The sequence below is a fragment of the Rhinoraja longicauda genome, chromosome 10 (genome assembly GCF_053455715.1).
Source record: "Rhinoraja longicauda isolate Sanriku21f chromosome 10, sRhiLon1.1, whole genome shotgun sequence".
Classification (NCBI taxonomy): Eukaryota; Metazoa; Chordata; class Chondrichthyes; order Rajiformes; family Arhynchobatidae; genus Rhinoraja; species Rhinoraja longicauda.
This window is the reverse complement of record NC_135962.1, coordinates 7,697,990-7,709,912: the sequence shown is the minus strand read 5'-3', so window position 1 is coordinate 7,709,912 and position 11,923 is coordinate 7,697,990. Positions and strand designations below refer to the sequence as shown.

Genomic DNA, 11,923 nt, shown 5'->3' with positions numbered 1-11,923 from the left:
CTCATTTTAAAATCTAGTTATCACAGCAGTTCAAGACCAGGTTGTGAAAGTTTAGTGACCACAGAGTCTGCATTGAATTTCTATTAAGGAGGTACTAATGACGTCATTAGCCAAACCACTCAGCATGCCTCTACTTTGCCACGTGTAGAAAATTAGCAACAATAGTTTCAGAAGGCACAAATCCAGGTAACCACGTTTTGGAAAAAACACATTGGGGTTTATTGGTTTACATCAGAACCAGTCATTACAAAAGCATTCTGTATAAACAGACATTAAAAAATAAAACGAATGTAGTGAACAATGAGGAAAATACATTCAACTTCTCTTTGTGCCAAGTCCTGCCTGTTTCTCTCTGAAAGAGGGCAGGACCTATCAATAAGTATTAATTATACAGACGGCATACACCATGCTTGGAATGCGTTCAACAGGCACTTTTGTGTCACAGTACTGAGCCTGCACTTTCTTAAGTCTCTTGCGTTATGGAAGTTGACCCAAAGGCCTAAAATACAAGGCCGTGGTTGGCAGCAAGAGATTAAAGGCAGTAAAGCACGAGGTCGACATAAAAATACATGAGAAAAACTATTTTGTTTTAAAAAAGGAAAGGGGGGGCCGGGAGGGGGGAAACTAAAAAATAAATAAATTCAAATGTTTTTGTGTTTTTAAATTACTTTTTTTTATTAAATAAAATAACCGAAGAGTAAAGTTACAAAAACCCTCGTCATTGTAGTATAATATATTAAACTGTGAAAACGAAAATAAGAAAAGGAAAAAACCTCACAATTTTAAGATTAATAAGATCATAATTTAAACATAAAAGAAAAATATATTTCTATCGTTCGTCATTGTGATAAATACAAACAAAAATGCATATGTTTTGCAATAAATATGTTTTTTGATAAGTTAAATAAGCATTTTTTTGAGTGTATGTGTACGTGAGTGAGTGACAAGCGATATCTTTAAATCCTTTGTTCTGCAGAACTTTTTTTTTAAAAAGGAAAAAAAAAAAAAGGAAATAAAATGAATTAACTTGGCACAAGTCAAAGGCTGAAGACTAGCTGGTTAAACTGTATCTCTCCCCCTCCCCCTCCCCCTCCATTTGAAGCTGGGATTCCAACTCTATTTTAGTTTTACCCCTCGCAAAGAAATTCTCCCTGTCCACCCCGCCCCCCCTCCCCCTACCATTTAAAAAAAAAAGGGCTAATTCCTACAGTCGTTTTGTCCAACAGGTGCTGAATAGTTCAAAGACAAGCCGGCCAGAATTGTAACAGGGCCACGTTTAAACAAAAGTCGCCAGCGATCATCAGTCAGTCTCTGGCGAGACCATGCCAACAATTCCAGCCGCCGGCGATGGAAGCAATCAGCACCGTGCAACTTCCAATCCTGTCCCCCGGTCCTCACGAGAGCGGGCCACTGTTACGGGACTCGAGATGCAGGGGCAAATGAAGGCGAGGAACGAGGTAACCGGTCAGGGTACAAGGGACGTCTGCAAAGAATGCTTGGGAAGAAGTCTCCTGATGCCCACTTCATTTCCCCGTCTCAAAGGCGCCAGAGGGCAGGAGGTTTATAGGCAGTGCCCCCCATTAGTTCAACCTACACCGTGCAAAGGCACTTTGGATCGGGGGTGGGGGGGGAGAGAGGGGTTACTGCTGACAACAGGTAGATGCAGCAACTCAGAAGGGTGCAAAGGTCACCACAGAGGGGCATCAAATCCAGGTGTTGCTGGACGAATAATCGGCTTCAGAAAATGGCACGCAATCTCGCTATGCAGTTCTCCTTTAAAAACAAATGGTCTTCAACAATGCCCAAACTTTCAGCAGTCTGGTGGACAGGTAGCTGTTTGTGAGGCCAAATTCTCGCAACAAAGCGACTCAACTCAACTGGCACAATCCGATGGGGCGCGGTTTACCCTGGCTTGGCAAGACTGCAGTCGGAATGCCCAGAGGGTGGGGAGGGTTGGAGGATCAACTATTTCCAGAAATCGAATTTCTTATCACACACAAAAAAAAAAAAGAGCTAATTATTTGTGCAGTACCCCTGCAGATCACAGTGAAAATTCAACGGTTGCATTGGAGGCCACCAGTGGACATGGTACGTTAACGTGGTCAGTTGCTTAACCTGGGCAGCGGGTCGAAAGCTGGCTAAACGGCACACGGAGGAGGAGGAGGAGGAGGAGGAAAGGTCCATCTTAAATGTTTACTGGGGTTAAGGCTACTTTTAGTCTTGGCTGACCGTCCCTCCCGAGGCTGGGGGAGGGGGAGGGGGGAGGAAGGCCGGGCTAATCGTCTGAGATGGAGAGTCTGCTGAAGATGGGGAGGCGCTTGTTGAAGTCGAGGGTGGGCGACTCGGAGCCGCTGGCACTGCCGCAGCTGCTGAGGCAGTCGTCCGACAGTGAGTCCGGGGGGCTGGGCGAGGGCTCGAAGAGCCGGGGGGTCTCGGCCAGGGGCCGGAGCAGGAAGGTGGTGGGCGAGTGGGCGCCACAGCCGGCGGGCGCCGCGGGCACCTGCATGCCCATGCTGGGGGCAAAGAGGCTGGCCAGCTCCTGGCTGGAGTAGGTGAAGGGGTTGCTGGCACAGCTGGGCAGGGTGGGCGAGGAGCTGAGGTCGTCGGCCGTGAAGATGGGCGGCGGGGTGATGGAGGTGGGGCTGTCCAGCAGCCCGTTGCTGGGACTGGAGAAGCCGGAGAAGCTGTAGCTGTGCTGCAGGCAGGGCCGCTCGGCCTTGTTGCAGGCGGAGAGCGGGAGGTGGTGGGCGGACGACAGGCGGCGCTCCTCGGCGTTGTGGATGAAGTGGCAGCGGGGCCCGTAGGGGCAGAAGCCGATGGTGTGGAAGGTTCGGCACAGCTCCGTCTTGTACTTGGGGTGGCGGGCCAGGCTGCGCAGCTCGTGGGCACCGTGGGCAAACTGGCACTTGTCGCCGTACTTGCAGGTGCCGTTCTCCTCGAAGGGGCGGCACAGCTCCGTCTTGTAGCGGCTGGAGTTCACCTGGCCCTGGGGCTTCTGCAGGCCCGTCTCCGACAGCGAGCGGTCGCGGAAGCGGTTCTCCTTGTTGGGGCCGGCCGCCTGCTCCAGCTTCAGGCTGTTGAGAAGCTGGTTCTGGGTGAACTTGGAGTTAGTGTTGCCAAAGGTGACCGAATGGCGCCGCTGGTAGTCGACCAGTGTGGGCGTCCCCACCGCCTTCCTGTCCAGCAGGGGCAGACCGGTGCCGCCAGTGTTGATGTTGTTGTTGTAGCTCATCATCTTGTTCTGGGTGGGGGAGGGGGAGGAGAAAACAAAAACGTCACGTCAGATGAGACCAGAGCATTCTGGAGGCCATTCAGCCCAAATCATCAATGCTGGCTTTGGAGTGTCTTTACCCTTGCCAGACTACTAGGGGCAGCACAGCAGTGCAGATGGTGGAGCTGCTGCCACACCTTGCTGGAGACCCAGGCTCCATTCTGACCTTGCGTGCTGCCTGTATGGAGTTCGCACGCTCTCCCCGTGACCGCGGGTTTCCCCCCCCGGGTGTTCCGTTTTGCTCCCGCTTCCTAAACACGCCCAGGTTTGTACGTTAACTGGCCTCAGTACCGAGTGGGTAGGGAGTGGACGCAAAAAGTGGGAGCGTGCTGTGGTACCAGGGCGCCAACAGAAGCAACAAGCTCACCATGAAGGCTGTCTCCGTCCTGGGGGGCGGAGCTGGATTCGCGGGAGGTAGTCTTGGTGGGGAGGATGCTCCTCAAACTGCAGACCATCTTGGCCAACACAGCTCACCCCCTCCATGACACACTGGTCAACCTGAGGAGCACCTTCAGCAACAGACTGGTCCCACCAAATGCAGCACAGAACGCCCTTTTCCCTGTGGCTATCAAACTGTACAACACCACTAACTAGTCACTTCAATTTCATTATCATTATAGTGCACGTGACACTTTCAATGCCTCGTAATTGTATCTTCTGACTGGTGGCAGACCAACCCCCCCCCCCTGGAATTATAAAATGGTACCGTAATAGAATCAGAACTAGTCTGAATGGACGATCACAAAATGCTGGAGTCACTCAGCGGGTCGGGCAGCATCTCTGGAGAGAAGGAATGGGTGACGTTTCGGGTCGAGGCCCTTTTTCACACTGAAGATGGGTCTCGACCCAAAACGTCACCCATTCCTTCTCTCCAGAGATGCTGCCTGACCCGCTGAGTGACTCCAGCATTTTGTGTCTACCTTCGATTTAAACCAGCATCTGCAGTTCTATCCTATGCATGAATGTGTGATCGATGGTTGGTGTGGACTCAGTGGGCTGAAGGGCCTGCTTTCACACTGTATCTCTCTCTCTCTCTCTCTCTCTCTCTCTCTCTCTCTACACTTGCAGAACCTTTTCTCCTACCTTTCTTTCAAATTCATCTCTGGATTCACATCACCAGCAGCCCAAGTGGAGAGGGCTTCGATTTTGGTGTGTTTGGGCATGGAGTCGTTTGCACCACTTGGTGTGTGTGGGGGGGGGCGTTGGGGGAGGGGGAGGGATAATGGAGGTGGGACAGTCAGCAGCCCAATGGAACCCAAGGCCTACACAGCATTGGTGCTGGCTGGGCTCCACACTGTGGGTCAATGGACATAAAGGGGCAAAAGCCAGTGGCATGGACACTACAGAGCTGCTCCGTGATGGCCAGTGGGTCTCCCCTGACACACGTGGGCACTGCCTCCTATTCCCAGCCTATCTCCCAGCATTTACACGCATTAGTTTTTTTAAAAAGCGACCCATGTCTGTTCCATCAGTCCCCCCTTCAGTAACAAGCTGGTCAAATGCGACATGATTAAAAAATCTTGTTTACATTAACAGGCAAGAAACAGACTGCAGTTAACTGGGCGGAAGTAGACACCAATTAGTCCCCGTGTTACTAGTACAGCCACGACAGAGCTGGTTTGTGAAGCCCACGGTAGACTGAAGATTCCACCCACTCTCCTGCAAATCCCCAGGGAAGAGTTTCCTGCCTGGCCTCTGCCCCACATTCACCTCTCCTGTACCCCCCCCCCCGGTCCCAAAATAAAACACACTCACACACAACTTCCAACAGTCTAGGAGGGAAAGAATCTAAAGCAACCACATCCCAGCTAGAAGCAGCAGCAGCACTCAATACAACTTTAAAAGAGCAGCTCGCATGGTGGAGAGACTTTGAGACAATCAGCCAGCTCTCTCTCTCTCTCTCTCTCTCTCTCTCTCTCTCTCTGTGCATGTGGCTCTGGTGCAGATAGAGATAGATAAGAAGATGAAGAAGAAGTTAAGAAGAAGAGTCTCAACCCGAAACGTCACCCATTCCTTCTCTCCTGAGATGCTGCCTGACCCGCTGAGTTACTCCAGCATTTTGTGAATAAATACCTTAGGTAGACAGATAGATAGATTCCCCACCCGCGGGTGTCGAAGCCAGCGCCTTATCTTTGCAGTGAAGCTGGGGAGGGGAGGGGAGGCTGTTATGTTTGTGTGCCATTATATGTTCCTTTTCTTAGTACCTGAACTGATGCACAGCACTTTGGTCAACGTGGGTTGTTTTAAAACGTGCTGTACGAATAAAAAATTGACTTGGTGTTTTTTTTTCTCTTGCCCAGCAAACAAAAATAAAAGACAAGAGGAACAAAGTGTTGCAAAGTGAATCCGGCTGGCGGGAACCGAACGCTCCAATTCAGAACGCCCCGAAATCAGAGGAGTTCCAAATCAGAGGAGCAGGCGTTCCAAATCAGAACCCCCATACATACACACACACACACACACCGAATGTATCAGTCGCCACTTCAAGCACACACTTGGCCAAATGTGGGGGGGCCATTTCTAAACTCAACTCAAATATCATCAACACAAGGCAAACAAACAAAATTCCCCCCCCCCCCCCCCCACACACACACCCCAGAAGAAGTATAAGAAAATAACTGCAGATGCTGGTACAAATCGAAGGTATTTATTCACAAAATGCTGGAGTAACTCAGCAGGTCAGGCAGCATCTCAGGAGAGAAGGAATGGGTGACGTTTTGGGTCGAGACCCTTCTCAGAAGAAGTAGGTCAGACAAAACAAAGAGGGGGGGGGCACCAATTTTTTTTTCAAAACTCTCACCAAATCAATCCAACACTAAATCCAAAGCAAGGCGAACAATAAATAATAAAACAACCCATTAAAAGCAGAGATTAACCTCAATAAAGAAAACATATATACGCTCGATGGCAAATCAAATGTTCTTGTTTAAAATTACAATCGAATCGTCAGAGGCTTGTCTCTGAAGGCTCCACAATAAGTAAGAGACTTGTCTGCATTAATAATAATAAAAATGTATTCTTTTAAACAAACACAAAAAGTTTCAGAATGAATGATTGCAAGTGTTTCAAAGCAGCAGCAACAACGTGTTGTCATTAATAGCGCCCCTCTCTTCCCTCTCTCTAAAGACTTCTAAAAGTTTGTGGTTTTTTTGGTTTAGTTACCTTGCATAAAAGTTCTCCAATGTCGTAGAAGCAGGAGACTAATTTCGTGGACATTCCCGTGGCGTTGATGTTAAAACACGAAGGGGGAAAGAGAGAGAGACACTGGCGGCCGGAGACAGGCTGGCTTAGTAGATGGGGGATCAAATCAACTGCAGCGAGTCTCCGGCTGCTGCTGTTGTTATATATATATATATATATATATATATTGTGTTCCTTTCCTCTCTCGGTCACAAGCTCAACACTCGCCCCTTCGCAAGACTTTTAGCAACTCGCAAGCCCCATAAATAATTTCCCTTCCATCCGTAGGCGGATCCCTGGTATTTAAATCAGCCAGGTTTTTGTGGGCAAGCGAAAAAACTTCATCGACTGACAGTAACTACACCCACCAACATTTTTTTTTAAATTTTAAAAACTCGCCCTCAAACAAAAAAAAAAGAAACGTTAAAGAATTGAAAAGCAATTTGGGTTTTTTTAACGTAAACTTTTGGATGGTAAAATTAAAGATTGAATAAACAACACACACACTTGTGAGCAAAAAAAATGAAGTTACTAATTGATAGTTTCTTACTGTGTTTTTTTCCCTTAGTTGGGGGGATTTGGATTAGAAGAGACATACAGATACAGGGGGGAGGGGAGAAGCAGAAGAAGGGGGGGAGGAGAAGGGGAGGGGAGAGAAATTAGTTATTGCCAAACGTTCGAGTAATAGTACATAGAGTATAAGAAAATAACTGCAGATGCTGGTACAAATCGAAGGTGTTTATTTCACAAAAATGCTGGAGTAACTCAGCAGGTCAGGCAGCATCTCAGGAGAGAAGGAATGGGTGACGTTTCGGGTCGAGACCCTTCTTCAGAGTGCTGGGTTGTTTTAAGTCAAATGTAACTGGTGACAAAATGTTATGCCTCTCTCTGCTGTGTGTGTTTGGTTTTATTTTAAAAGGGCAGTAAAAGTCAGATAAGTTAGAGGTTTTGTGGGGGGTTGTTTGTCAAGGTCTAGGTAGGGAGGTAGAGAGGGAGGGGGGGGGGTGTGTGGGTGGTGTTTTTGTTTTAGAGCACTGGTGTCCACAGAGTGTGTTGGCACTCGTTTCCGACTAGTCTGCATTGTGCGCGGCTTATCATGTGTAACAGATGGTTGCAATTTCAGTCTGTTACAACGGGTTTTGGCGGGAGAGTGCACATGGCGCTTAAAAAAAGGGGGTCTTTTCTTTTTTTCTTTTCTTTTTTGGCAGGGGAGGGGGTAATATTAAAGTCTTTTTGTTTTTTAAAGTTTAATTTGAGAAGCAAACGATTATTTCTAAAGTTTTTTTTTTTAAAAAGTCAAACATTCTCACTGTTAATCCTAAACAAAATAACCCTGGAGTAGGGAAAAGAAAGCTTATTAAAACCAGCTGACAGGGCAGGGGGGGGAAACATTAGTTATATTAGGACCTGCTGAGTTACTCCAGCATTTTGTGAATAAATCGAGTTATATTAGTAACCTGGTCTGGTTTTTTTTCTTGTCTTTTTAGCTGGAGGAATGCAGTTGTTTTTTTTAAATAATCTCTCGAATTTAACAGAAACGAGAAAGTTCCAATTTAATTCACAGATTTTTTTAAAAAAAATAAGTTTAAAAACTACACTTCCTAACTCTCAAAAACAAAACTCGCTCAAACGATCCCAGTTGGGGTTAACACAAAATGTTTACCCTTAAAAAAAGATATGCTTTCACTAACTACTATTTTAATTCCCTCTCATCGCAGTGCACATCACAATGTTAAATCTAAAGAAGTGAGAACTCTTAAAAGGAAAAAAAGGGTGGTAATTGTCCTGGATTCCCATTTTAAAACACCATCGGGAAAATTGAAACTGATCAAACACTCCCCTAACTTTTAACCCATCCGTACAGTCAGCAGAAAGTTAACTAACTACATGTCGACATTTAAGTACAGCTAGCTCAACTTTATTTTCTCTTGAAGATATATATTTTTTCAAGAAACAGTTTAGCAACACAAACAAACACACACACCTTGTTTTTCAAAAACCAAAATGATCAGAGTAGATTGGGTCAGTTTGAAAGTTAATTTTGGAAATTAATTACCTTATTGGCCACTGGGATAAATTTTGTTGGAGCTCGAACCCAAAGACAATCTCTTTAGATTCATTTGAGGGAGAGAAACTGCTCCTTGTTCTGACGCCTCTCTCCATGTGCCGACTCTGTCTAATCTTGCTTTGGGTCTGGGTTTTTTTTCCCCCCCTTGGCTACAAGGAGGGGAGGTTCTTTGGGATGGCGTGTTGCAGTACTTCCTGCTCACACACACTGTAAACAATTCCAGCACTCGCTGAACAGGCCAGGCCTAGAGTTCACATAGCTTGCTGGACACTTTACAGTAAAGGATACAAGTCCTTATATCTTAAATGACACTCCATTCACTTTCTCTGTTTCTGTTTCTTCCCCCCATCCTCTGCTTTTAATTAAAGACTAACATAGAAACATAGAAAATAGGTGCAGGAGTAGGCCATTCAGCCCTTCGAGCCTGCACCGCCATTCAATATGATCATGGCTAATCATCCAACTCAGTATCCTGTACCTGCCTTCTCTCCGTACCCCCTGATCCCTTTAGCCACAAGGGCCACATCTAACTCCCTCTTAAATATAGCCAATGAACTGGCCTCAACTACCTTCTGTGGCAGAGAATTCCACAGATTCACCACTCTCCGTGTGAAAAAAAACGTTCTCATCTCAGTCCTAAAAGACTTCCCCCTTATCCTTAAACTGTGACCCCTTGTTCTGGACTTCCCCAACATCGGGAACAATCTTCCTGCATCTAGCCTGTCCAACCCCTTAAGAATTTTGTAAGTTTCTATAAGATCCCCCCTCAATCTTCTAAATTCCATCTTCTAAATGACGATTTAGTTCTTAAAAGTTACACAGTGCAAAAACAGGCCCTTCGGCCCGCCACATCTGTGCAGACCATTTAGATCATCCACCCATTAAAGCTGTGTCCATCTATGCCTTCCCCATTCAAGTGTTCATCTAAAGGCTTCTAAAACGCAGTGATTCCGCCACCTCCTCACGCAGTGTTCCAGATATTTAAACAAAACCCATTTCACCAGGGACTAATTTAATTTACTGTATTAATTTATTTTTTGTGTTAAAAAAAAAAAGTTCTATTCTGTTTTGTAGTTTTAGCACAATCCGCAGGCCTTGCCACTTTCATTTCACTGCACATATGTATGTATATGTATATATATACACATATATATATATATACATTTATATATATATATACATATATATATATGTATGTATATATATGTATGTGACAAATAAACTGGACTTGACTTGACTTGACCCCTAAGATCCCCTTTAAAACTCCGTGCTCTCAGTTTAAACTTACGTTTTCTTGTTTTTTTGATACCCTTACCATGGGAAGTCAATTCTCACTATCTATTTATGGTTCTCATTGAGTCACAGAACATAGAACAGTTCAGCACAGGAACAGGCCGTTCAGCCCACAGTGTCCACCCACGTTGAATATGATACCGAGATTAACTAATTGCCTCTCATCGCCTGCATATCTATGTGTCTCTTTAAGTACAACTATCATTTCTGCTTCCACCACCGCCCATGTCAGTGCTATCCAGGCACCCACCAAGACTGTGTAAAAAAAAGTGTCCCGCTCATCTGCTTTAAACTTTGCCCCTCTCACCTTAAAATTATGGCCTCTAGGTTTTGACATTTTCACCCTGGGTTAAAGGTTCTGACTTTAGTTTAGAGATAGAGCCCCCAAACAGGCCCTTCGGCCCACCGAGTCCGCACCGATCAGCCATCCCCGCACATTAACACAAGCCTACACACACACACTTGGGACAATTGACAACATACCTAGCTAGTGTACAAACCCAAGCCAATTGACCTACGAACCTGTACGTCTTTGGAGTGCGGGAGGAAACCGAAGATCTCGGAGAAAACCCACGCAGAACTTACAAACTCCGTACAGACAGCACCCGTAGTCGGGATCGAACCCGGGACTCTGACTGTCTGTCAAATGCTTCTTATAATTTTACATACTTCTATCAGGTTTCCCATCATCTTTCAACACTTCAGAAACAAACAATCCAACTTTGTCCAACCCTTCCTTAGGGCTAGTACTCTCCACTTCCAGGCAGCCTTCTGGTAAACCTCTTCTGCACGCTCTCCAAAGCCTCCACATCCTTCCTATGAAGGAGCAACTGGAACTGCGCACAATACTCCAAATGCAGCCAAACCAAAGTCTTGTAGAGCTACATCTTGACTTTCTGACTCTTATTCTCAATGCCCCGACCAATGAAAGTGGGCATACCACAGGCCTTCTTCATCTACAAGTGTTATTGCTACATTCAGGGAGCTGTAGACTTGGACTCCAAGATCCCTCTGAGCCACTGGGGTTCTACAGTGTGGAAACGGCCCTCTGGTTCAACTCATCCATGCCGACTACGTGGCCTACCTGAGTTAGTCCCGTTTTACTGCATTTGGTCCATATTCTTCCAAGCAGTTCTATCCATGCACTTGCCCAAATGTTTAGTTTAGTTTAGTTTAGTATAGTATAGTTTAGTTTAGTTTAGAGATACAGCATGAAAACAGGCCCTTCGGCCCACCGAGTCTGCGCCGTCCAGTGATCCCCACACATTAACACTACCCTACACACACTAGGGACAATTTTATATTTATACCAAGCCCATTAACCTACAAACCTGTACGTCTTTGGAGTGTGGGAAGAAACCGAAGATCTCGGAGAAAACCCACGCAGGTCACGGGGAGAACGTACAAACTCCGTACAGACGGCGCCTGTAGTCGGGATCGAACCCGGGTCCCTGGCGCCATAAGGCAGCAACTCTACTGCTGCGCCACCGTGCAGGCCAAATGTCTTTTGTACCGAACTTTACCGAAGGTACAAAAGATGTTCAGATTCTGTTCCTCCTTGGGCTGAGGGTGGGTGCGTGGCTCATGATCAATGCGTCGCTCCGATCCATACCCTCGCAAGGGAACTGTCGATGTGTAACCTCAACAGCATTCCCCACCAGGAGGGGAGAATTCTCTCTTGGAAAGCTGGATCCACTTGTCAGATTGGAATCACAGTGGTCGTTTGACTATTGATGCTACTGGTAAACGAGTAAAGGTCTTCGTGTGGACACAAGAAACCCCAGGTTTTGGTTTAGAAAAAAAAGACACACAGTGCTGGAGTAACAGTGGGTCAGGGTAGCACCCCTGGAGAACATGGATAGGCGGCACGGTGGCGCAACAGTAGAATTGCCGCCACACAGCGCCAGAGACCCGGGTTCGATCCTGACCACGGGTGCTGTCCGTACGGAGTTTGTACGCTCTCCCCGTGACCACGTGGATTTTCCCCGGGTGCTCCGGTTTCCTCCCACACTCCAAAGACGCGCAAGGTTTGTGGGTTAATTGGCTTTGGTAAAATTGTAAATTGTCCCTGGAGTATGTATGATAGCGTTAATGTGCGTGGGATCGCTGGT

The 11,923-nt window shown here is 46.6% G+C and overlaps 1 protein-coding gene across 2 annotated transcripts; it reads right to left on the bottom strand.

The window, feature by feature from the left end:
- Window positions 1–216: 216 nt before the first annotated feature.
- On the bottom strand, window positions 217–8,637 carry LOC144597176 (mRNA decay activator protein ZFP36L1-like). 2 transcript variants are annotated; one of them, XM_078406164.1, is made up of 2 exons: window positions 8,508–8,637; window positions 217–3,241 (listed from the first exon to the last, which is right to left on the bottom strand). In XM_078406164.1, exon 2 carries the CDS (start codon window positions 3,233–3,235, stop codon window positions 2,276–2,278), a length of 960 nt encoding a protein of 319 aa, XP_078262290.1. In that variant the 5' UTR covers window positions 3,236–3,241; window positions 8,508–8,637; the 3' UTR covers window positions 217–2,275. The 2 variants fall into 2 exon arrangements, with proteins under 2 accessions (XP_078262290.1, XP_078262289.1); XM_078406163.1 differs by lacking the exon at window positions 8,508–8,637 and adding an exon at window positions 6,434–6,878.
- Window positions 8,638–11,923: the final 3,286 nt, after the last annotated feature.

Excerpts from the sequence above, each read along its gene's own strand:
- LOC144597176 (XM_078406163.1), bottom strand. The coding sequence starts at position 6,487 with ATGTCCACGAAATTAGTCTCCTGCTTCTACGACATTGGAGAACTTTTA. Across the intron at positions 3,242-6,433 it reads TTGGAGAACTTTTATGCAAG|AACAAGATGATGAGCTACAA; the intron begins GTAACTAAACCA and ends TCCCCCACCCAG.